This window comes from Tiliqua scincoides, chromosome 2 (assembly GCF_035046505.1).
Source record: "Tiliqua scincoides isolate rTilSci1 chromosome 2, rTilSci1.hap2, whole genome shotgun sequence".
NCBI lineage: Eukaryota > Metazoa > Chordata > Lepidosauria > Squamata > Scincidae > Tiliqua > Tiliqua scincoides.
Window position 1 is genome coordinate 100,739,634 of NC_089822.1, and position 25,243 is coordinate 100,764,876.

Genomic DNA, 25,243 nt, shown 5'->3' on the forward strand with positions numbered 1-25,243 from the left:
CAACCCTATACACACATACATGGGAGTAAGTCCCACTGAACACAGTGGAGCTTATGTCTGAGTAAACAGGTATAGGATTGTGCTGTTAGAGGTTTAAGAGCATCTTACATTATCATACCAGGGTAGATTTCCTCATATACTGTAATTTGAAAGTGCATTGTGGGGCACAGATGAACATATACTTGCAGTTCCAATTTGTATCATATTCCAATATGCCAGAGATTTGCAACAGTTCCATCATATTTGTGTAACTCCGTTGCAGTCATACCAGCAGCTGCTATTTCTGTGTGTATACACATGTGTACACACAGAGAGGGAGGGGGAGATTTGAACCATCTTCTAGGCCACTGATTTTCAACTTTTTCATCTCGCGGTACACTGACAAGGCACTAAAATGGTCAAGACACACCATCAGCTTTTTGACAATTGAGAAGGCACACTGCTGTCAGTGGGGGCTCACATCCCCTAATGGTCCTATTGATAAATGACCCTCTCCCAAATTCCCGCGGCACACTTGGGGACCATTCACGGCACACCAGTGTGCCACGGCACAGTGGTTGAAAATGGCTGTTCTAGGCCAGGGGTCGGCAACCCGCGGCTCTGGAGCCGTATGTGGCTCTTTCAGCTGTCTGCTGTGGCTCCTCCGGGTGAAAGTGGCAAAGGGGGTAACAGGAGGCACCTGTGTTGGGAGGGCAGGCTGCTTCCCTCTGCCCCCTGAGCTCACTGCCCTCTTCTCCCTTCACCCCCACCTGTTTCCCTTTTCAATTTTGCCTGCTCTGCAGGCTTAAGCTCCCTGTTTTTCCCTTCCCCAACTCTCCAGCAGGACACCCTCCTCTTCAGCCATTGCGAGCCCTTGCAGGTCCCCACTCAGTGCAAGGAGAGGCTTTTCCTCCACAGCAGAGGAGACATCCTGTGTGTCTACTCAGTAGTGAGCCCCATTACAGCGGATGAAGCTTACTCCCAGGAAAGGGTGCCTGGGATGGCAGCCTTGGAGCCTGCTCCTATGCGTGTCTACTCAGTTTTAAGCCCCATTACAGCGGATGAGGCTTACTCCCAGGAAAGGGTGCCTGTGATTGCAGCCTTGGAGCCTGCTCAAGGGGTGGGAGCCCACGCCCAGCAGGTCTGTTCACAAGCAAGCCCCGCTGTAGTCCCTGGGCTACTCCCAGGAAGGTGTGGAGGGCTGCAGCCTCAGCCCCCTCCTGTGCAGGTCTACTCACAAGTAGTCAGTGAGGCTTCCTCCCAGGAAAGTGTGGAGAGGACTGCAACCTGAGAGCTCCAACCTACTTGTCTGCTCAGAAGTCCCATTGTAGTCAATGGGGCTTACTCCCAGGATAGTGTGGAGAGGGTTGCAGCCTGACGGAGGGAGGGCGGGCAGGCAGGCAGGCAGGGAGGGCAGAAGCTGGCCTGTGGCTGTGCCCCCCACCTTCCCCCCCCAGCTCTGGCTTCTTCTCTTCCCCACCTCTGGAGTCTGTGTCCTTTTTTCCTTCCAGCAGGGTGCCTCTGGAAGGTAGGGGGAGTTCTTTAGTATCCGTGTAAGATAAGCAGATGTCATAACCGCCATATGTATTGGAATCCTGGAAGATCTGGTGAGGAGGTAGATGTGGTGTCAGCAGTGGCCCCTTTAAGGCCACTTTAAAGTGATCAAAGATAGGATCTCAAAACACATAGATGAACTGGCCTTGCTGAGGGAGAGTCAGCATGGCTTCTGTAAGGGTAAGTCTTGCCTCACAAACCTTATAGAATTCTTTGAAAAGGTCAACAGGCATGTGGATGTGGGAGAACCCGTGGACATTATATATCTGGACTTTCAGAAGGCGTTTGACACGGTCCCTCACCAAAGGCTACTGAAAAAACTTCACAGTCAGGGAATTAGAGGACAGGTCCTCTCATGGACTGAGAACTGGTTGGAGGCCAGGAAGCAGAGAGTGGGTGTCAATGGGCAATTTTCACAATGGAGAGAGGTGAAAAGCGCTGTGCCCCAAGGATCTGTCCTGGGACCAGTGCTTTTCAACCTCTTCATAAATGACCTGGAGACAGGGTTGAGCAGTGAAGTGGCTAAGTTTGCAGATGACACCAAACTTTTCTGAGTGATGAAGACCAGAAGTGATTGTGAGGAGCTCCAGAAGGATCTCTCCAGACTGGCAGAATGGGCAGCAAAATGGCAGATGCGCTTCAATGTCAGTAAGTGTAAAGTCAAGCACATTGGGGCAAAAAATCAAAACTTTAGATATAGGCTGATGGGTTCTGAGCTGTCTGTGACAGATCAGGAGAGAGATCTTGGGGTGGTGGTGGACAGGTCAATGAAAGTGTTGACCCAATGTGCGGCGGCAGTGAAGAAGGCCAATTCTATGCTTGGGATCATTAGGAAGGGTATTGAGAACAAAACGGCTAGTATTATAATGCCGTTGTACAAATCTATGGTAAGGCGACACCTGGAGTATTGTGTTCAGTTCTGGTCTCCGCATCTCAAAAAAGACATAGTGGAAATGGAAAAGATGCAAAAGAGAGCGACTAAGATGATTACAGGGCTGGGGCACCTTCCTTATGAGGAAAGGCTACGGCGTTTGGGCCTCTTCAGCCTAGAAAAGAGACGCCTGAGGGGGGACATGATTGAGACATACAAAATTATGCAGGGGATGGACAGAGTAGATAGGGAAATGCTCTTTACACTCTCACATAATACCAGAACCAGGGGACATCCACTAAAATTGAGTGTTGGGCGGGTTAGGACAGACAAAAGAAAATATTTCTTTACTCAGCGTGTGGTCGGTCTGTGGAACTCCTTGCCACAGGATGTGGTGCTGGCGTCTAGCCTAGACGCCTTTAAAAGGGGATTGGTCAAGTTTCTGGAGGAAAAATCCATTATGGGGTACAAGCCATGATGTGTATGCGCAACCTCCTGATTTTAGAAATGGGTTATGTCAGAATGCCAGATGCAAGGGAGGGCATCAGGATGCAGGTCTCTTGTTATCTGGTGTGCTCCCTGGGGCATTTGGTGGGCCGCTGTGAGATACAGGAAGCTGGACAAGATGGGCCTATGGCTTGATCCAGTGGGGCTGTTCTTATGTTCATATGTTAAGGGAAGGCCTGGGCATCCAACAGAGTGTGCTGCATAGCTGCAGCTACTTGAAGGCAATAGGGCCCTCAGGGATATTAGGAGCACCTGAGGCAGGAAGGGGTGTGTGGGTTGGATGTAGGTGTGCAGGTTGGAGAGCAGAGGAGACTGACTGGGCAGGCTTATTGACTTTGACTTGGATACTCTGACTGATTTGACTGACTGACTGACTTTGGAATCTGACCTTGGACTGTGACTTGGCTTATTGACTTTGGACTCTGCCCTGGATACTCTGACTGTCTTTGTGACTAAGGGACTGCTGGGGATACTGGAGTTTGAAGTGTGGCTGCTGTGCCCAAGACCTGCTGATGACCCAGGGTCTGCTGTAGTGGTGGGAGGCTGCTGGCAGGAGAGAGGACCTCTGCAGGTTGAACAGGCGAGCTACCCTGGAGGTGGGGTCCAGCAGGACTGCAGGGCAGAACCAGGGTCATTTGTTGGGGGAAAGAAGGGGAGCTAATTTGCTTAAAGTGGGCATAATTCTCCAGGCAGAGAATGGCCTTGGAATCAGGCAAAACACCATAGAGGACCAGGTGTCTGAAAACAAAGGACAAGAATGTATGACAAAACTAACTAAAAGCTACAAGAGGGGGCTACATTATAAAAATGGGATATAAGAGCATAAAGATAAAAAAAAACTATATATGCAGTGTTATCTTCATTTTAGACGTCAAAAGGGTTTTGTGGCTCCTGAGGTTTTTTCCCTCTGGAAAATGGGTCCAAATAGCTCTTTGAGTGTTTAAGGTTGCCGACCCCTGTTCTAGGCAATATGCTGCATGAGCCTCAGGCTCATTCACCATCAAACTCCAGTTTTGTAACACTATTTACATAACATGTTTTTTCATTTTTATCTGCATTATTTCCTCAAATATTCCAGGTATTAGATCTTTTTTTGCAAAGCTTTTCACTCAGAAATGAGTCAAAAGAGACTCAATTTGTAGGGGCCCACCCCGGAGGGGCCTGGAGCAAGCTTGTTCCACCCCCCAGGGAGGCCTCAGATTGGCTGGAGGGGGAGGGGGTTCCAGCACCCTTGTCCTCCTCCCTAGCAGAGCTGCAGGAGCTGTTCTTCTCACAGCTCCCTGCTTCACACTGACTGCCTCTCATCCCTGGCCTCCCTGTTTTATGGAGCAAGCCCGCCCCCTTTGGCCCCTCCCCTTCCTCCAGGTGGGGCAGAAAAGGCCTTTCCTGTTCCTGGCTTGTTTCCTTCTGTGTTCCTTGTTGGCCCTGCCAGCCCCCTCTGGCTGGTTGAGGTGAGCCAACCTGCTTTGCCCCCTTCAAGGGCAGTGAAGCCTCCCCACCCTGGGCAGGGGGTGCCTGCTCCAGGGTAAGTCGGGGGTCAGGGCATCTGGGAGGGGCCCCGACACAGTTGTCCCCCATTTCCACCTCCACTTCTGCATATGACAGCAATATTATAAGACAGAGCAGGATGTAAGAAGCATGGGTACATATTGATCTATTCAGTGCAAACATAAAGGAGAAACCTTGAGGAGTCAAACCATATATTGTTGTTCTTAAACATTGGCCAGCCCAACGCCTCTCAGGAGGTCCAAAAGTAAGCAAGGAAGCAACAGCCTTTCCCTTTCCATCCAGCAGCTGGTATTCAGAAGCAAACATTTCCATTAAGCCATTTCTGCCCAACATTGCATATACACAACAGGGATCAGATGTGTACACCTGTGAACTGGGCAGAAATGGGTTCATTAAAATCCTCTGGATGCCTGTGGTGCTTGGCCCAGGACCCCAAGACTCTGACTTGCCGGTTGTTCTCCCTAGCTTGGCAGAGGCTCACTGTCCACAAGGCCTTGAGGGAGAAGGTATGCTCCCTTCCAGGTTCTCCAAACCTGAGAGTGGTTCACCTTCCTCCAATAAACTGACACACTGCCTGAACTTAGGGCAGTTTTGAAGTGCAGTAAACGTAGCTCCTTCAATGAAACAAATTTCCAAAGGACACTTTGGTAGCAATCTGTCATTGAAAGTTCTAAATCCTCACTGACAGGCTTGGCAAAACAGGAAGATTTTACAGCTAGAAAAGCCCAAACCCTGGCCAATATCCTCTCTTGGATGGAAGAAATGGCTGGTGGGGTTGACTGGATGCTTGTTGGCAGCTGGACTCATACAGGGGGAGGGATAGTCTTTGAAGTATGAAGGACATAATCTGCAAAGGTTTTCAAAGGTTAAAAGTAGCACCTTGAACTGGGCCCAGTGCAGTTGTCTTAAGGAAGGACGCAATCTATGCACACTCATTTGGGAGCAAGCCCCACTGAGCTCAGCAGGACATACTTTTAGCACGAAAAGAACTGGTCTGGTCCAGTTTCGACCAGTCTCACTAAAATTCATTAGTGGAGTTGTGCCAATCATATTTCTATTAGCTTCAGGTTCAGGTCCCCACAGTGGGAACTGTTCTTCGTATCTGCGCTCTGACCCCAAAATTCAAACACGATATGCCTAGCACTTCCTGCAACTGCTATGACTGCTTTGTGGGCCTTTCGATGTGCCATAGCTATTGCTCATACTGCTCATACTGCTTAGTGTATGACCAGGGCATATAAAATATTATCCACTAGCATGACGGCACAAAAGCAGCAGGGGCAGCAGTAAGAATGGTTACTCTGAATTTTTATCTAAGCCTTCCCCATGGGCAGATTAAGTCTTTCCAGGCAGTTCTATATGCTTTCAGCAATCACATTAAAAGAAGTGGTGAGTTCAGGCCTATTTGGAAGCCTCCCCTTCTAAACTGAAAGCATTCTGGGTAGAGCAACACTCTTATTAAAACTTTCCATTACCTTTCTACCAATAGCGGTGGGAGCCGCAACATCTGGGCTCTTTTCAGCTTTGGTGTAAGTCTCACCCAGAAATCTGGGCTGAAAACACCTTCAGCTTAATAACTTCTCTACTCTGTGCAAATCTCTATTCTGTTGTGCCCATTCTTCATTACTGTGGGAAGCAAAACGTCATCTGCTACATTTTCCTGGGTTATACTCATAGGAGCATAAGAGCCCAATCCTGAGCTCAACATGCCGGCTTACTGCCAGTGTACACTGTTGCAAGCAGGCCGTAAGACACACTTGCGAGACTTACTGCCGGGCAAACGCCCATGCTAGCCCAGCACAGGCCAGCGCTGAGCTAGTGCCGGGCAGGCGCCCAGCCTCCACCACTCAGCAGTTGCGTGGACCGCTGAGCTGCGGAGAGGAAAGTGGGGGCAGGGGGGAGGCAGGGGGAGGCATTCCGGGGAGGGGGGAGGTGGGGAGAGTCGGGGAGGAGGTGTAATGGGGAGGCAGGGAGAGGGCAGGTGGGAGGTGTGCCAGGGGGAGGGTTGCAGGCGGGTCCAGTGGAGCTCTGCTCCACAGGATCCAGAGCGTTCGTGTGGGGCTTGGCGTCTGACACGAACGCTCTTACTTCACCACCAACCTTTTGGTCAGCGGTGAATCAAGTAGCCCTATTGCAGGGCTACTTCCCTTACCCGGGAGAAGGAGGACGCGGCGGCAGCTGTTCTCGGTACCGCCGCAGCTGCGTGCCACAGGAGCTCAGGATTGGGCTGCCCATCATAGGAACAGAGTCATTAAAATATTGGCAGCTCCACATGGGTCTCGATGCTTCTGAGAACTGAAGTAAATATGGTGGAAATGTGTGGCAGAAAAACAACAACAGCTCATCCCACCCCTATCACGCACAGCATTTTCACACAACTTACCTTATGTCATGACATTACAAAATCCACTGTTTCCCTTCCCTTGCTCCACACCACTGTCTACCAATGGCGTAGGGTGGAAAAACTTGAAACACTGCCGTGTCACACCCAGAGGTAAATTCTGCTCCCTCTTGCTGGGATTAAGGTAAGGAGCTCTGTACTGGAGAGCTGCATCTGACAACAACCACATATTTACACATTTAAGGGCGCAAACCTAATCTGTGCTGGAGCAGGCAGCGCTGCATCCAACACAGGTTTGTTGGCTGCATCGGCTCAGCCACGGGCAAGGGGAAGCTCTTCCCCTTACCCGTGGGTAAGGGCTGCGCGCCCCAATGGGTCTCCTTGGACCTGCGCCACCTCTGCAGGTAGCGCAAGTCAGAGGAGAATGGAGCTAGAAGCTGCTTCGTTTACCCCAAGGACAGGTTTTGGGATCCGGCATAACTGCCGGGTCCTGCCCCCACCCCCAGCTCCCAGCGCGCCCGCTCATGGGCCCTCCCTCCACCCACCCTCCCCCTGCCCAGAAACACCCCCCCATGCCCCCCATGCCTATCTTTGCAGCTTGTGTCGGCGCACTCGCACCGGCACGAGCGGTGGTGCAGGAGCCGCGGCAGAGGCTTCTGCCTCCGCCCGCGCGTCGGCGCTTTTGAATGCGCCAATGCGGCTCCCAGCTAAGGTGGCACAAATGTGCTTTATGGCACGTTTGCGATGCCTTCAGGGCCCCTTTACCGGCATAAGTGCCGGTTAGGATTGGCACTAAGTAGGTTTTCACTACCAATTTAAACAGGTTCCAAGTTCTGGAACTCACTGTGGATACCCAAAACCACAAACAAAGCTTTCTCAGGCAGCCAGATGACTGGTGCAGATAACTTTAGCCTCACTTGCTAAATTTCTGCCTGCCAGGCAGCTATTAATAGCAAAAGAAAAGTGCCTGTAAAAAAAACAAAACAGCAGCACTCTTTTGCATGGTTGTGCAAACATCTGCCAGAGTCATTTGCTCCACCAGCAAGTAGCCCTGGGAAAGAAAAATCTGGAGCTGACAGCAAGTTTCCTTACAGTTTTATATAGAACAAGGAAATGCAGACTGACCTCTGGAGATTTTCTGTCACCTTCGGGTTGGTTGAAAGTATTGTGTTATCGTAGATCGGTGTTTCCCAAACTATGGCTTGAGACCCACCAGTGGGTTGCAAGCCAATTTTTGGTGGGTCACAAAACATTTTTGAAATACGAGTCTTAAAAAATATATTTTTTAAAAAATTACCCATTAATTTTTTCGTATTAAATTAATTTTTTGTATTAAAAAAAAATTACCCATCTTGCAGAAGAAAATCATTAGCTGGTATGTGGTAAATAACCCCAAATTAAAATGAAACATTTTCCAATTTTCTCTACTCACTGGGGTGCCATAGATCACATGTGAACCCAGTTTCAGCCCTTTGTGTGGCCTAGAAGTCCCTAACTACACGTCTTGCTCTCCAGTTCAGTCTTCTGGGTACCCTGGAATGACTGTAAATGTTTTGGAGGTGCAGTCCTTTAACTTCATTTCTAGGGAGAGTCTAGCAAATGTCTACACATAGATACTATATGAAAGGTCTCTAGCAACCTCGGGAGCACAGGACTTCAATAATTTTAATTAATAATTTATGAATAATTATTATAAACTAATATAATAATATTAGTTTATATTTTATATATATAGTACTAATTTCTGAATATTTATTATAAACTAATAAAATTAGTTCTTTCTAGATCTCTTTTTTTGTCTAGTGGGTCACAACAGATTGGTTTAAAAGTGAGTCCCAATGCTAAAAAGTTTGGGAAGCACTGTCATAGATGTAATGCAGTCACCCTCTTCCCACCATTCTGTGGTATGTCGGACAGCAAGACATTGACCCATGAACTGACAATGTCTTCTAGTTGCTGTTTTCCTAGATTCATTTTTAATTTCAGACTGTGACAGTTAACATTCAGAGTATCAGTTAACCGAATCCAAAAATCCATTATGTGGGTCATTATGTGGAAAAACATTGCCATGCTCATGCTTCATATGAGTGCTTCAAGCATCCAACAAAACTGAGCACAAAATGATTCTATCATGAAAATGTAATAATGTGACATTCCTATGATGCATCACTGTATATCACAAAATTAAGCAGTATGCTGTAGTACAGAATTTGATGTACAGAGTACATCCACTAAAGCACATTTTAGTTTTCCTTGAAACTCTCTATAATCAAGATCACATTATCTGTCATTAAATTAATCTGGAATAAGAGCTACTACAATCCCCATGTATCACTTCCATACAATCATACTCTTGTAGTCTGTGCTAAATTACCATTGCTTAGTTCTTGATTCCAGCTTAGGCACCCATGCACTGAAAAAATTGGGAGAAAGTCCATCTTTTCCTTGCTTGGATTCTAGCCTTGCCCTTTCCAGGACATGCATTTTTGTAAATGGAGGCACTGGCATTCTTGGAGGGGGGGGGGGAAATGCTAAGTTTTGCAGGCCCCTGAATGCTGGTGTAAAGGGGCACTACCTCTTTCAGAGCCAGTAGTGGTTGCAAAAGCAAAATTTAGCATTCCCCCCCTCCAGGAACACCAGTGCGTGGAGGTGAGGGATGATTTTTAGGGGATGATTTGAATGACCTCCCTGGTACAATTAGATGCTTGCACTGGATGCAGAAGGAGAGATGTATGTACCCATGCTCCTTCCCCACGTGACTAAGGGACCAGTCAAAATATTGCCTGAACCTGCCCTTTATTCCATCCTTATCCAGAATATTCCAGAATGTTATATTCACAAGTGCCTAGCTAGAGAAGAATCTTAGGCCTCTGCAAGTCTATTCAGAAGTAAGTTCCATTATAAACAATAGTGTGAATAGTGTGAATAGGACTGTAGCCTTCCAGAAGAGAACAGATCGGAGACGCACTGGCAAGGTTACATAAACATTTGAGAGAGCAAAAGGAGGGTTCAACAAAGTGCTTAGCACACTGGCGGAACGACACACAACTATGTTGTTTTTCCCATTTCTAGCAATGATTCACCTGACATGCAAGGCACCTGGAGCCATGTTATCACCCGGTGCACATACTAAAGGATATTTCATGAAGTTTATGCAAGACCCTGGGAAGCAGGAAGCTGGTGGGACCTTGAGTTAGGCAGATAAAATCCATCGGAAGATATAAATTTAGAGCAATTCCTTTAGAAGTCCTATTCAAATTGCGATTCAGAAAGATATTATGAAATTCCTCTTGATCTTTGCCTTCTTGGGAGCAGCAGGTAATTTTTATGAATACATTTGATCTTCTTTACAATCCTCTAACGCAGTTATTTTTATTAATGGTCCACAGGTGTGCTGTGGGAGTTTGCAAGAGGGCCATTTATTAGTAGAGCTGTGTGAGCCCCCCCAGCAGCACAGTGTGCTCAAGAAACCCATGGTGTGCTTTGACAATTTTAGTGCTTTGTCAGTGTGCCATGAGATGAAAAAAGTTCAAAATTGCTGCCCTGGCAAACTTCTTTTTTCTCCTCACCCCCATATGAACTTCACCTTTTGACATAATTAAAATTGGCTTTTATGGTGCTGGTTTTCCTTAATGGAAGGGTGCCATCTGCTTCAAGCCGCAGAATCTCTCAGGTCAGATCTGGCATGACCTTATGTTGCATGAATACAACGGAATGGGCAGGCTCCTTTCCCATTCCTAAAGGGCACCCAGACTTCTGAGGCCGTGTCATGTAATGAATAAAACTTTGTACCTTGTTTTGACTTACTTCTTGCAGTTCTTACTCTTCCTGATTGCCCTCTTTTCATCAGCTGCCCTCCCCTTGGATGATGATGACAAGATTGTCGGAGGATACACCTGCCCAAGAAACTCGGTCCCCTACCAGGCATCACTGAACGCTGGGTACCACTTCTGCGGTGGTTCCCTCATCACTGACCAATGGGTTGTATCAGCTGCTCATTGCTACAAGAGGTAAGTGCATGGTACTGCTTTCTCTGTTGCCAGTGGCCAGTAGGTGTTGGTCCCACAAGGTCTCAACACTTCCATACATCTGGGCTTTGGAAACAGGAAGACCCAATGTGGATAATTCTAGATGGTTATGAGAAATAGCACATTCATCCCCCTCACAGTGCAAAAAAACAGTCTAGTATAGGTTCTTCCAAACCCTGGCCCCGGGGTCGGATCTGGGATTTGGGGAAAGCCCTCCATTCCATGAGCGGAGCTTACCATTCTGCCTCCACGTTGCATGTATTCTGAGTAAATCTGGGTGCTGGGATGCTCTGGGCAGTTGTGTCCTATTGTGTCTGGATGTCCCATTGCACAGCCTTCTGGGCTGCCGGGTAACAGACACAAGTGCCCAGAGCATCCCGATGCCCAGATCTACTCCGAATACAAGCAGTGCAGAGGCAGAACAATATGCTCCGGTCTGAATGGGGAGCGCTTTTTGTTGGAAAGCGGTCGCTAGTTTGGTCGCTGGTCTAGTACTACTGTCTCCATACTCACAAAGAAGATGATCTTCCTGGCTTATCTTCCCCATTGTCTGAAACACAAAAAACATTTGCTAAGTTGCAGAGAGAAACCTAGGGCTGGGTGCCAATGGCATCATTCTTTCTTCCTTTCTTTCTTCCTTTCTTTCTTTCTTTTCACAGTAACATTGCTGCCACATGGTGGAGGCAGTACCACATGAAGGGCAGATTGAGGCTCTATAGAAACATAGATGGTTGTCTTATACTGTGTCACAAACCAATCCCAGCCCCACCATTGGCAGGACCAAAGGTGTGCCCACTGCATCCAGTGGGTAGTCGGCTGATCAGGAGGCCTGCCAGAGCTGGCATCCATATAGCTGGCATACGTCCAAGGAAAGAGAAGGAGTGGGTTTGAAAAGAAGGGATAGGATCCAGGTGCTGCTGGGATCCACCCTTCCCTCACCCTTGCTGCCCTCTCCACATTCACCCTCCCCCTCCCACCTTTGCCTACTCACCTGCTTCCATTGCTCCTCCTTGTCCTTCCACTCCCTGAATTGAAGGGGGGGGGGAGGAACAGATAGGAACAGAGAGCAACGTGGGGAGGGGTAGATAAAGTGTACAACACTATTCTACCTTCTTCTGAATTATTCCATGCAGATTTCTGCCACCTTGCCAAGTCCTCAGTAATCCAGATTCCAAGGTGTTTAACCTCAGAAGCTTTCCACAGACTATTGCAGTTCCTGGTTTGAGTGCTTGTGTTTTTGCTGGCTTGGGCCTCCTTATGGTTGAGCACCACTTGAAGCTAGTGGTCAGGGCAGTAAACCTACTTTTCCAATGACCACAATCAGATACCATAAGAGTCGTGAAGGTATTTATATACCGCCTTTCTTGGTCCTCAGATTTCTCCTCAGACTTTATTCAAGGCGGTTTACATAGGCAGGCTATTTAAATCCTCATAGGGATTTTTACAATTGAAAGAAGGTTCTATCTTTCAAGAACCACAACATTCAGATGTTTCTTTCTGATCTGATTTCACATTCTGGCCTCTATCCTCCCACGCTCAAAGCAGATGGAATAACTCGGCTTAGTTTGTCAGCTGCTTCAAGTTCGCACGGTGCCGGTGGCCTCGAACTGGCAACCTTGTGGATGTTATCTTCAGGCAAATGGAGGCTCTGCCCTCTAGACCAGACCTCCTGCCCTTCAATAGTTGCAAAGTCCCCATTTTGGATCAACCACACTGCTAATGGTGATAGGGATTTGATCAGTCCTGTGGTTGGCATGAAGACAACAGCACTTGTTTAGATTGAGATTAGAGCACCGCAGTCCACTCGGTACAATGCTGTATGGTTCATTTTGCAGCCGTATCCAAGTCAGGCTTGGTGAGCACGACATTATGGCGATAGAAGGAGGCGAGCAATTCGTCAACTCCGAAAAAGTCATTAGACATCCCAAATACAACTCTTGGCTCTTGGATAATGACATCATGCTCATCAAGCTGGCCACCCCTGTTGAAATTACAGCTGGGGTTGCCCCCATCGCCCTGCCCATTGCATGTGCTGCTGATGGTACTCAGTGCCTGATCTCTGGGTGGGGGAACACACTCAGCAATGGCGGTGAGTATGATTTTGATTTTGTTGACCCATCATATTGTGGCGCTCCCAAGTACAGTATTCCCACCTTCAAATGGTGATGGCATTCTGGGTGCTTTGGCCTACTCTCCCTGAATGCTACCTACTTTTGTAAAGTAAACTTTGTGTCAGTGCTAAATTTCCAGAACAGCCGTTCCTGGGGCTTAAGGGGATCTGGAAACAATACCTTCTCACTAGAGATGCTTGTTTCCAGTTAGATCGGTTTGCAGCCTAAGTCTTACTGAACACAGTGGCCTTACTTCTGAGGAAAATTAATAATACCATTTTCAAACACCTAAACTAATTTGGAAAACCTTTTCCTGACCCTTGACCTGTGTGAGTGTGTTCGTGTGTGGTGCATAGTTATGTCTGGTGCACATAACTAGATCTAGAAATAGATACATCCATGCACAGGAATATACATGTAATACATGTGTCTAACTAACCTGGCTGTATAAAGGTAAGAGGGGAGCACAGTGGCAGCTTTGCTCTGCTTCCACCAATTCTGGGAGCCTTCATTTCTCTTGCAAGTTAACAGGGTAGGAGATCAAAAGTGGATTGAGAGCTGCCATATTTCCCTCTTAACGATGTCTTCCAATGGCTCTGTCAATCCACTGACTGCAGGACCCGGGCCATCCTTTGCTCCTGGCTGGAAATGGAAGGCTCTTTAAAAGTCATTAGGGCTGGGGAGGTTACATTGGTTACTTGCAATGTAACCAAGAAAGGGTGGGCTTCAGCAGTCATGTTATTAATGGTCTGACAGGCCCCTCCCCTCTGCCAAGTATACACAGGCTAGTGCTCTAACCGCATTAGAAGAACAAAAAAAGCCCAGTCTGAAGAAATGAGGGCACAATTCTGATATTACTAGAATGGAATGGGGTAGCAAGTAAATTGTGTGGATGGTCTGTAATAAGGGAATGAGCTAAGGATGGCGATCACAGAGAAAGCAGCAGGCATCCACAAAACCACCTGCCAGCTTGCCAAGGTGAGTGCCCCCATCTCTTCAGTGAGCAGGACACTGAGTGCCACCCAGATCACCTCCCCAGATGGCTTGTTTCCTCTGCCTTTTTGAGAAGGTAAGAAACAGCAGGAGAGGCTCCTGTTGTTTCTTACTGTTTGCAGAGCTGAGGGCTTAAAGCAGTCCCACTTTCAGCAAACTGAGTTTGTGAAGAGCTTTACTGGGATAAAGAAAGAACTGCAGCCTTTGTTATACACAGGCAGAAAATGACAAGAAAAAGCTCCAAAGAGAAGTCAAAACAAAGTACAAGAGAGCAACCCACAAGCCAATAAACTAGAGACCATCTCCACCCACTGGTGGAGGCCAATAGGTACACACTTGCTGCAGATACGTATACATTGAGTGGCACTGCTCACATACTGTCACCTCTGCAACACTTACCATCTCCATGTTCCAGTACAAATGAGAGAAGATCTTATCTCCCTCTCAAGCCCTTTATGCATGGGAGACAATTTGGGGAAAGAGAAATGGTCAGTGGAGGCAACAAAGAATGGCTGTCTAGGAAGCCACACCAACATTGGTGGATCCCTGGAATGCAGCCGGTGTTGAACTCTGTGTGTGCATTTCTGCTTCCTATTGTGGAATAACTTTAGTAACGGTGGTGCACACATATGTCTACCAATGAAACCCAGGTGTATCTTGATACAAGGATATACACATACAACTAAATAGTTTGTGTTTTCCCCATATTACCAGAAGATTACTGGCCTTTTAAGTTTCTAAAGACCCCTTTTCTGACTTTCTTTCCAGTTAACTACCCTGACCTTCTGCAGTGCTTGCATGCTCCAATCCTAAGTCATGCTGCCTGTGAAAGCTCTTACCCAGGGCAAATCACTGAAAATATGATCTGCGTGGGATACTTGGAAGGTGGCCAAGATTCCTGCCAGGTGAGAGAAGTTGATTTGAGATCTATTAGCTCTATTTAGACAAGGGCTTAGGGCTTCTGAGCATTTGTTCAGGAAGTTTGAGGTAGAAAATAAAGGGAATGGAAAACAGGGGAAGAATTTGAGGAATGGCATCACATGGTCTGCTGAGCAACAGCTGAGGTGGTTTAGCTAAGGGGATCGAGGGGGACTGCTGGATTTTCACTATGCTGTACAGGGAGAAGTGACGTGACTTGATGAAGGGTGGGAATATGGGATGCAAAGGGAAGAACTGAAGATAAACCCAACCAGTTGGTTACCTGCTGTAAAGCTCATACCTTTTATTCCTAAACTGCACCCCCCTTGTCTTACAGGGAGATTCTGGTGGTCCAGTGGTGTGTGATCAGGAGCTCCAGGGTATTGTTTCATGGGGAATAGGTTGCGCTCTGGAAGGTTACCCTGGAGTCTACACCAAAGTTTGCAACTATGTTGACTGGATCGTGGAAACCATTCATGCTAACTAAAACATCTTTTGTTTCAACACACTGGTGTCCTTCTGATTAAATCCACCTTACATAAAGGAAATAAAAACATACTGATTGTGAGATCCTGATTCATTTTTTTTAAACTTCACACCTCTCAAGCACTCTGATGTTGCACTTCCAGATGTTGCCATCTGCCAACTCAGGTAGACTCTCTGATGGGTGCAGGTCCTTAGCTAGTGCCCAACCTGGCTGACTCTGGCCTGACCGTTCTTGCTAAGAATATTTACAGAATATTTACAGACTCCAGAACATGTGTGAGACAATTAATTAGTCCTTTTGGTGTCCAGAGTACTTATAAGAATGATACCAGACTCTAGGGACAAGGAACAGAGTCTGAAGAGCTTTCTTCAGTATGCTTCTATATAATCAGCGTACATACGAGATTATATACATGACATACTGCCACTCATACATGACATACTCGTACATGACATACTCGTACATGACATACTGCCATGTGTGGCTATACATATAAACTAGGTAGATACAAAGAGCTTAAATGAAGGGATCTAAAAGAAACTCAAGGGAAGTAGTCCTCCAGCTTTGGAACAGAGAGGAGTGGAAGAGGGGCTGTGTTTGTCCTGGGACCAGATCAGTGAAATGATGCTTGGACACTAATAGAAAGGCATATCTACCTACAGACAACATTGTGTTGTTCTCTCTCTTCTTCACTTTCAAATTTTCGAACACTTTCAAACACTTTCACTTGTTTCAAATTTAAGTAAAAGGTGTTGGCCACAACTGCCTTTCCAGTGTCACCTTGGCCCTATTCAAGATGGAAAAATATGAAATTCCTCTAGATTACAGAAAGCACTATTACTGCACTGTATTGCAAAATCAAAGTCCGGTTCCAAAATGCTTTCTTTCCTCTGGAGTGTGGCTTTGTGTCCTATTGCACCTTGGGAGTGAAAATCTGAGAATGTTTACATCAGTATTAGGAGCCACTGGCAGAGGCAGAAACAGGCAGGTTACTCTTCTTCGTATATCCATTCATATGCATTTAGTGACATCTCAGAAGGGTATGAACAGCCTGCAAACATTCAGTCACCCATTCACATCTATTACAGTTGGAGGTTTCCCCCTAGTGGAAGCATGAGGGATGGGTTTCTGTAAAGCATAAAAATGTACGTGCGTATCAGGATTCAACATGTTTCGCTCACCCTTCTCCATGGATGTTGAGCCTGGTTTCCCCCAACCTTCACAATGCAATTGTCAGATTGACCAGTGAAATAAGCAGTGATTCTGTAGTCTATCTTGCTAGGAAGCACTTGCAACAGCTGCTTATGTAGTAAGCTTTTAGGAGACCATGCTTGCATTTGCAGTATCCCCAGGCAATCAGGCATTCCTCCTCCTCTGCCCCTGCTAGTCTTCGAAAGGACAGGAAAGGGGAGCAGGAGCCTGGAGCACACCCCATGCGTGTCGTCAATGGGGCTTACTCCCAGGAAAGTGCAAGTAGGATGGCAGCCTTTGAGCCCAAGCCTGTGCATGCCTACTCAGAAGTAAATTCCATTGTCAATGGGGCTTACTCCCATGAGAGTGCGCATAGGATGGCAGCCTTTGAGCGCAAGTCAGTGCATGCCTACTCAGAAGAAAGTTCCATTATTGTCAATGGGGCTTGCTCCCAGGAAAAGATGGCAGTGAAGCTAAGCCAGCAGTTGGGGGTGGGGGTGAGAGGAAAAGGGCAGAATCACCCCACTTCTTTAAGACTGAAACTTTCCTGACAGCCTTGATCCTGCTGTAAATCAAGAAGAGGAAACAGCCCTCAGACCAGGTGAGGGTGGGCTTTTTGCAGCTGCAGGATGCACCTCCCCTGAAAGCGGAAACACTCCCATCAAATGTCTCACAAACTACAATTCAGAGCACCATTACTTAGGAATAACACCCAGGGAAAGCAATGGGTTTTCTTCTGAGTAAATAGGGTTTCAGCTATGTGCAGCAGCACTTGGTCACAGCCATTTGCTGTTGCTTGTCTCTGCTGTGAATTGAATTGCACACTCCCAGTTGTGTTCTAAGTTGTATGTTAAATGTAGAGCTTCTGGCTTAAGAGCAGAAGACTCTGCCTTTGCACTGTTTTGCATCAGAAATTCTGAGTGATGGATCACTCTTTTTATGTTTTAGTTTTTTTCCTGTGCTGGTCTTCAATCACTGGTTCAAACATGAATTGATCACCAAAAATTAGCTATTGGTGGGGCTTTCACAGTCAACTAGCTACCTCCCTTCCTGCCTTGCTGGTCCTGCAAGGCATTCTGGAGCACTGCCATTATTCCATTCTCTTTCAAGTACCCCTAAAGGTCCTGTTGAGTGCCCCTGGGGGTACATAAACCCCAGGTTGGGAACCACTGTTCTATTAGTATGTTGTTTACAGTGCACTTAATACTCTGACATTGTTTACAAAAAGGTTGTGGAGACCAGAATTAAAAAGCTACTGAATACAAATGTATTTTATGATCTTTTACTTTATTTTTTAATAAATTAGATGGTACTGTTCTTAGATAACAATTACTGGACATTTTTCAGGATCTGGCCTTGGGTAAAATAAGACAAACTTATAGTCAGACACCTCCCTAAGTTAATCCCCCGACTTATCCGAGGGTCATAGCAAATTCCATGATTTTGGGCTCAAAACCTGCCCTCGTCTTATCTGTGAGATCGACTTATAGGCGAGTATCTGCGGTGGTTGCATTTTTGTTTTCTGGTTTTTTGCGCATAACGTTTGACACATATTTCACTCTGGTTTGTTTCATTGCATTCTGCTATAAATTACACATCAAATGGTATATAACATGATGGTATTATCCCTAACAAACAAGATTTTAGCAATTTTGGTTACTAGTGGTGTCACCCCCTGAGGGTGGTGCCCAGGGCAGACTGCCCTCCTGTCCCCCAATAGCTACACCACTGTCAGGGAGATTAAGCAAGAAACAATTTCCCTGGCATGCTACTTTTCTATGTACATGGAGGGATTGTTTTTTTTAATGAAATAAAAAAACATGTCATTTGCCCCACTGCAGTGGCACAGTCTCAAGAAGGCTGCACCATTATCATGCTAAATATAGCTAGATTATTCCATAGTTCAGTCACCTTCCCTTCTCTCTGAAGTTCTGTACAGCACAATCCTATGCATGTCTGCTCAGAAGAAAGTCCCACTGTGTTCAGCCTTAAAGTTCTTTTTCCCCTCTTGTGGCAGACAACTTGCCAGAGCTCCTCCAGTGCTTGGATGCTCCAGTTCTAAGCGATGCTGAGTGCCAGGCTGCCCTTCCTGGAAGAATCACCAAAAACATGATGTGTGTGGGGTTCATGGAGGGTGGCAAAGACTCTTGTCAGGTAAGTTTCCTTTCCCTCACTCTCTTTTATCTCAGAACACTGTCGTACTGGTGCCTTGGTCAGAAGACTCAGGTGGATCCTGTATCAGAACACTGCAGTACTGGTGCCTTGGTCAGAAGATTCAGGTGGCTCCTGTATTAGAACACTGCAGTACTGGTGCCTTGGTCAGCAGATTCAGGTCAATCCTGTACCTTGAAGAACCAAGTATATATGTAGCAAAAGCGTGCACAGTTGGAGCATGAGATGTGACATATTTTAACGCTGGAACATCTAGAGTTCAAAATGGATCCTCTCTCACACACATATACTCTGGAAGTTGGGTAGGATCCATGTGGGAAAATCTGGGTCTCACAAACTTGTTTTGAAGTGGAACTTAAAGGATCCCACAATCTATAATACAAAGGAGAAAAAACTGAATTATTTGAAGATTGTGACCGTGATTCTGAGATCATCAGATGGGATGGAAGCTGTTTTCTCCTCTGGGCTGTGCTCTTGGTTTTGAATCTGGTTTCTCACTAGGAGAAGTTCATAAGAACATAAGAACAGCCCCACTGGATCAGGCCATAGGCCCATCTAGTCCAGCTTCCTGTATCTCACAGTGGCCCACCAAATGCCCCAGGGAGCACACCAGATAACAAGAGACCTCATTCTGGTGCCCTCCCTTGCATCTGACATAGCCCATTTCTAAAATCAGGAGGTTGCACATGCACATCATGGCTTGTAACCCGTAATGGATTTTTCCTCCAGAAACTTGTCCAATCCCCTTTAAAGGCATCCAGGCCAGATGCCATCACCACATCCTGTGGCAGGGAGTTCCACAGACCAACCACACTCTGAGTAAAGAATATTCATCAGAATCAAGAACAGAGATTTCTTAACTGAGACAGGGATTTGATAAGATTATCTAGAATTTGCCCCCTATCAGAAAGCAATATCAATTATGCTGAGAAGTGCTGGGAATTAGGATAAGGACTAATCATGTTTGCCACCAACAACCTCCTTGTCCTTCTATGACAACTCTTTCTAATTATTTACATTTTAAAGTCATTTTAGTATTTTGCGTTCTTTATGTATCTCATAATTTTTTTCTAAACCACTCTGATCTCTGGGGAAAGTCGTCTAAAAATGAAGACAAATTTCAGCATTATTTGGACACATGCCTTTGAGTTTTCAGTTATTTTCTAATTTCAAATTGTCTCCTTTCCACACAGGGGGATTCTGGTGGACCTGTAGTATGCAATGGAGAGCTACAGGGAGTTGTGTCCTGGGGCATAGGGTGTGCCCTGAATGGGTACCCTGGGGTATACACCAAGGTCTGTAACTATGTTGACTGGATCCAAGAAACGATTGCAGCCAACTGAGATAGCCACCTCTGATCAAGTTTTCTGGCGATATTTGCCTTGTAACTCAGCATTGCTGTACATTAAACAGAATATGAAATAAAAGACTGTTGTGATGGTGCCATCCTTGTGTTTTGAAAAGATTATTATTTCATCAAGTAAAACAATATTTTTCTAGATTGTATTTGGAAGGGCTACAGTGAAAATTGACATTGCTCAACATGTCATGACTGTAATACATCCACATAACCAAGACACACCAAATCTAAGTAACATCTCTTAAACTTCATAAGAACATAAGAATTGTCCTGCGAGAGCAGATGAAGGGTCAATCTAGTCTGGCACTTTGCTGCTCCCAGATGCTTCCCAGAAATCTGTTTGTAGGGCATGGAGACTGCTGCACCCCCAATACATATCTTATCCCCCCCTAAATACATATCTTGTCAATTTAAGTTATTTACTACCAAAGCCGACGTGTCATACAAGCATATTAGCCATCAACTAATCAACTGATTAACTTTAGCATTCCATGCTGCATGTGTGGCCATTCTACTTCTTTCTCAGATTTTTTTCAGCCGTTCTTGCTTGGAGGGCTTAGCAGAGATCTTCCATAGACCAGCAAACATATGTACAAGACACTACCTCAGAATGCCAGATGCAAGGGATGGCACCAGGAAGCAAGTCTTTAGTTGTCTTGTGTGCTCCCTGAGGCATCTGGTGGGCCAGTGCGAGATACAGGAAGCTGGACTAGATGGACCTTTGACCTGATCCAGTGGGGCTTAAGAACATAAGCTCTTAAGGCTGCAATCCTATGCGTGCTCACATCACAGTAAGCCCTATTGAACACAATGGGACTTATTTTTGAGTATCTTGCACATGATTGATGATCATGGATGATGAATGATCATGGATCATTGATCCATGATGAATGATGGATGATTGATCCATGATTGATCCATGGATGAATGATCATGGATGATCATGGATGATGAAATGGATGATGGCCGGATCCCAAAGGATTTCCGCTATGGAGAACTCGTGCAGGGAAAGCACCCTACAGGTAGACCACAGCTGCGATACAAGGACATCTGCAAGAGGGATCTGAAGGCCTTAGGAATGGACCTCAACAGGTGAAACCCTGGCCTCTGAGCGGCCCGCTTGGAGGCAGGCTGTGCAGCATGGCCTTTCCCAGTTTGAAGAGGCCAACAGTCTGAGGCTAAGAGGCAAAGAAGGATAGCCATAGCCAGGGAGACAGACCAGGGACAGACTGCACTTGCTCCCAGTGTGGAAGGGATTGTCACTCCCAAATCGGCCTTTTCAGCCACACTACAAAGTGTGACCTTGGCTGGCGGGGTTGACTGGATGCTTGTTGGCAGTTGGACTCATACAGGGGGAGGGATAGTCTTTGAAGTATGAAGGACATAAACTGTGCAGAGCTTTAAAAGGTTAAAAGTAGCACCTTGAACTGGGCCCAGTGCAGTTGTCTTAAGGATTCTATCTAAGGATGCAATCTATGCACACTTACTTGGGAGCAAGCCCCATTAAGCTCAGCCGGACATACTTTTAGCACAAAAAGAACTGGTCTGGTTTCGACCAGTCTCACTGAAATTCATTAGTGGAGTTGTGCCAATCATATTTCTATTAGCTTCAGGTTCAGGTCCCCACAGTGGGAACTGTTCTTCGTATCTGCGCTCTGACCCCAAAATTCAAACACAATATGCCTAGCACTTCCTGCAACTGCTATGACTGCTTTGTGGGCCTTTCGATGTGCCATAGCTATTGCTTATACTGCTTAGTGTATGGCACAGGGTAGTGTAGTGACCAGGGCATATACGTAAAATGTTATCCACTAGCAAGATGGCACAAAAGCAGCAGGGGCAGCAGTAAGAACGGTTACTCTGAATTTTTATCTAAGCCTTCCCCATGGGCAGATCAAGTCTTTCCAGGCAGTTCTATATGCTTTCAGCAATCACATTAAAAGAAGTGGTGAGTTCAGGCCTATTTGGAAGCCTCCCCTTCTAAACTGAAAGGCAACCCCCTAATTTCAGATACCGAGGGCAGTGAAAGAAAAGCATTCTGGGTAGAAGAACACTCTTATTAAAACTTTCCATTACCTTTCTACCAATACCGGTGGGAGCCGCAACATCTGGGCTCTTTTCAGCTTTGGTGTAAGTCTCACCCAGAAATCTGGGCTGAAAACACCTTCAGCTTAATAACTTCTCTACTCTGTGCAAATCTCTATTCTGTTGTGGCCATTCTTCATTACTGTGGGAAGCAAAACTTCATCTGCTACATTTTCCTGGGTTATACTCATAGGAGCATAAGAGCCCAATCCTGAGCTCAACATGCCGGCTTACTGCCAGTGTACACTGTTGCAAGCAGGCCGTAAGGTATGCTTGTGAAACTTACTGCCGGGCAAACGCCCATGCTAGCCCAGCACAGGCCAGCGCTGAGCTAGTGCCGGGCGGGCGCCCAGCCTCCACCACTCGGCAGTTGCATGGACCGCTGAGCAGCGGAGAGGAAAGTGGGGGCAGGGGGGAGGCAGGGGGAGGCATTCCGGGGAGGGGGGAGGGGGGAGAGTCGGGGAGGAGGTGCAATGGGGAGGCAGGGAGAGGGCAGGTGGGAGGTGTGCCAGGGGGAGGGTTGCAGGCGGGTCCAGTGGAGCTCTCCTCCACAGGATCCAGAGCGTTCGTGTGGGGCTTGGCGTCTGACACGAACGCTCTTACTTCACCGCCAACCTTTTGGTCAGTGGTGAATCAAGTAGCCCCATTGCAGGGACAAAAGTCCCCTTCTCCTGAGGTGCCACCCAAGGTTGCCGTTGGTGTGGAGAACGCGGCGGCAGCTGTTCTCGGTACCGCCACAGCTGCGTGCCACAGGAGCTCAGGATTGGGCTGCCCATCATAGGAACAGAGTCATTAAAATATTGGCAACTCCACATGGGTCTCGATGCTTCTGAGAACTGAAGTAAATATGGTGGAAAATGTGTGGCAGAAAAAGAACAACAGCTCATCCCACCCCTATCACGCACAGCATTTTCACACAACTTACCTTATGTCATGACATTACAAAATCCACTGTTTCCCTTCCCTTGCTCCACACCACTGTCTACCAATGGCGTAGGGTGGAAAAACTTGAAACACTGCCGTGTCACACCCAGAGGTAAATTCTGCTCCCTCTTGCTGGGATTAAGGTAAGGAGCTCTGTACTGGAGAGCTGCATCTGACAACAACCACATTTAAGGGCGCAATCCTAATCTGTGCTGGAGCAGGCAGTGCTGCATCCAACACAGGTTTGTTGGCTGCATCGGCTCAGCCACGAGCAAGGGGAAGCTCTTCCCCTTACCCGTGGGTAAGGGCTGCACGCCCCAATGGGTCTCCTTGGACCTGCACCACCTCTGCAGGTAGCGCAAGTTAGAGGAGAACAAAGCGGCTAGAAGCCACTCCGTCTACCCCGGGGATGGGGGTTGGGATCTGGCATAACTGCCGGGTCCTGCCCGGCTCCCAGCGCACCCGCCCATGGGCCTTCCCTCCCCCCGCCCTGCCCCTGCCCAGAAACGCCCCTTCCCCACACCCCCCACGCCTACCTATGCAGCTTGTGTTGGCACACTTGCATCGACACAAGCGGTGGTGCAGGAGCCGCAGCGGAGTCTTCTGCCTCCGTCCGCGCATCAGCACATTTGAATGCGCCGACACGGCTCCCACCTGAGGCTGCACAAAAGTGCTTAATGGCACGTTTGCGATGCCTTTGGGGCTCCTATACTGGCATAAGTGCCGGTTAGGATTGCGCCCTAAGTAGGTTTTCACTACCAATTTAAACAGGTTCCAAGTACCAGAATCACTGTGGATATCTGAAACCACAAAGTTTTCTCAGGCAGCCAGATGACTGGTGCAGATAACTTTAGGCTCACTTGCTAAATTTCTGCCCGCCATGCAGCTATTAATAGCAAAAGAAAAGTGCCTGTAAAAAAAACAAAACAGCAGCACTCTTTTGCATGGTTGTGCAAACATCTGCCAGAGTCATTTGCTCCACCAGCAAGTAGCCCTGGGAAAGAAAAATCTGGAGCTGACAGCAAGTTTCCTTACAGTTTTATATAGAACAAGGAAATGCAGACTGACCTCTGGAGATTTTCTGTCACCTTCGGGTTGGCTGAAAGTATTTTGTTATCGTAGATTGGTGTTTTCCATACTATGGCTTGGGACCCACCAGTGGGTTGCAAGCCAATTTTTGGTGGGTCACAAAACACTTTTGAAATATTAATAAAAAAAAAAAATTACCCATTTTTGCAGAAGAAAATCATTAGCTGGTATGTGGTAAATAACCCCAAATTAAAATGAAACATTTTCCAATTTTCTCTACTCACTGGGGCGCCATAGATCACGTGTGAACCCAGTTTCAGCCTTTTGTGTGGCCTAGAAGTCCCTAACTACACGTCTTGCTCTCCAGTTCAGTCTTCTGGGTACCCTGGAATGACTGTAAAAGATTTGGAGTGCAGTCCTTTAACTCCATTTCTAGGGAGAGTCTAGCAAATGTCTACACACAAATACTATATAAAAGGTCTCTAGCAACCTCCGGAGCACAGGACTTCAATAATTTTTAATTAATAATTTATGAATAATTATTAACTAATAAAAGTAGTTCTTTCTGGATCTAATTTTTCGTCTAGTGGGTCACAATAGATTGGTTTAAAAGTAAGTCCCAATGCTAAAAAGTTTGGGAAGCACTGTCATAGATGTAATGCAGTCGCCCTCTTCCCACCATTCTGTGGTATGTCGGACAGCAAGACATTGACCCATGAACTGACAATGTCTTCTAGTTGCTGTTTTCCTAGATTCATTTTTAATTTCAGACTGTGACAGTTAACATTCAGAGTATCAGTTAACCGAATCCAAAAATCCATTATGTGGGTCATTATGTGGGAAAACATTGCCATGCTCATGCTTCATATGAGTGCTTCAAGCATCCAACAAAACTGAGCACAAAATGATTCTAACATGAAAATGTAATAATGTGACATTCCTATGATGCATCACTGTATATCACAAAATTAAGCAGTATGCTGTAGTACAGAATTTGATGTACAGAGTACATCCACTAAAGCACATTTTAGTTTTCCTTGAAACTCTCTATAATCAAGATCACATTATCTGTCATTAAATTAATCTGGAATAAGAGCTACTACAATCCCCATGTATCACTTCCATACAATCATACTCTTGTAGTCTGTGCTAAATTACCATTGCTTAGTTCTTGATTCCAGCTT

General features: G+C 46.6%; 1 protein-coding gene and 1 gene segment (V, D, J or C); both read left to right on the top strand.

Moving 5' to 3' along the window:
* LOC136641927 (T-cell receptor beta-2 chain C region-like) overlaps positions 1–25,243 on the top strand; it is a 112,338-nt gene that overhangs the window by 54,301 nt on the left and 32,794 nt on the right.
* On the top strand, positions 10,040–20,004 carry LOC136641931 (anionic trypsin-like). Of its 2 annotated transcripts, XM_066618045.1 has the most exons (5): positions 10,040–10,079; positions 10,612–10,771; positions 12,625–12,878; positions 14,662–14,798; positions 19,855–20,004. In XM_066618045.1, exons 1-5 carry the CDS (start codon positions 10,040–10,042, stop codon positions 20,002–20,004), a joined length of 741 nt encoding a protein of 246 aa, XP_066474142.1. The 2 variants fall into 2 exon arrangements, with proteins under 2 accessions (XP_066474142.1, XP_066474143.1); XM_066618046.1 differs by lacking the exons at positions 10,040–10,079; positions 10,612–10,771; positions 19,855–20,004 and adding an exon at positions 15,149–15,298 and having other exon boundaries at positions 12,749–12,878.

Coding starts and splice junctions, on each gene's coding strand:
- LOC136641931 (XM_066618045.1), top strand. CDS start 10,040: ATGAAATTCCTCTTGATCTTTGCCTTCTTGGGAGCAGCAG. Junction 10,080..10,611: donor TGCCTTCTTGGGAGCAGCAG/GTAATTTTTATG, acceptor TCTTTTCATCAG/CTGCCCTCCCCTTGGATGAT. Junction 12,879..14,661: donor GAACACACTCAGCAATGGCG/GTGAGTATGATT, acceptor CTTTCTTTCCAG/TTAACTACCCTGACCTTCTG.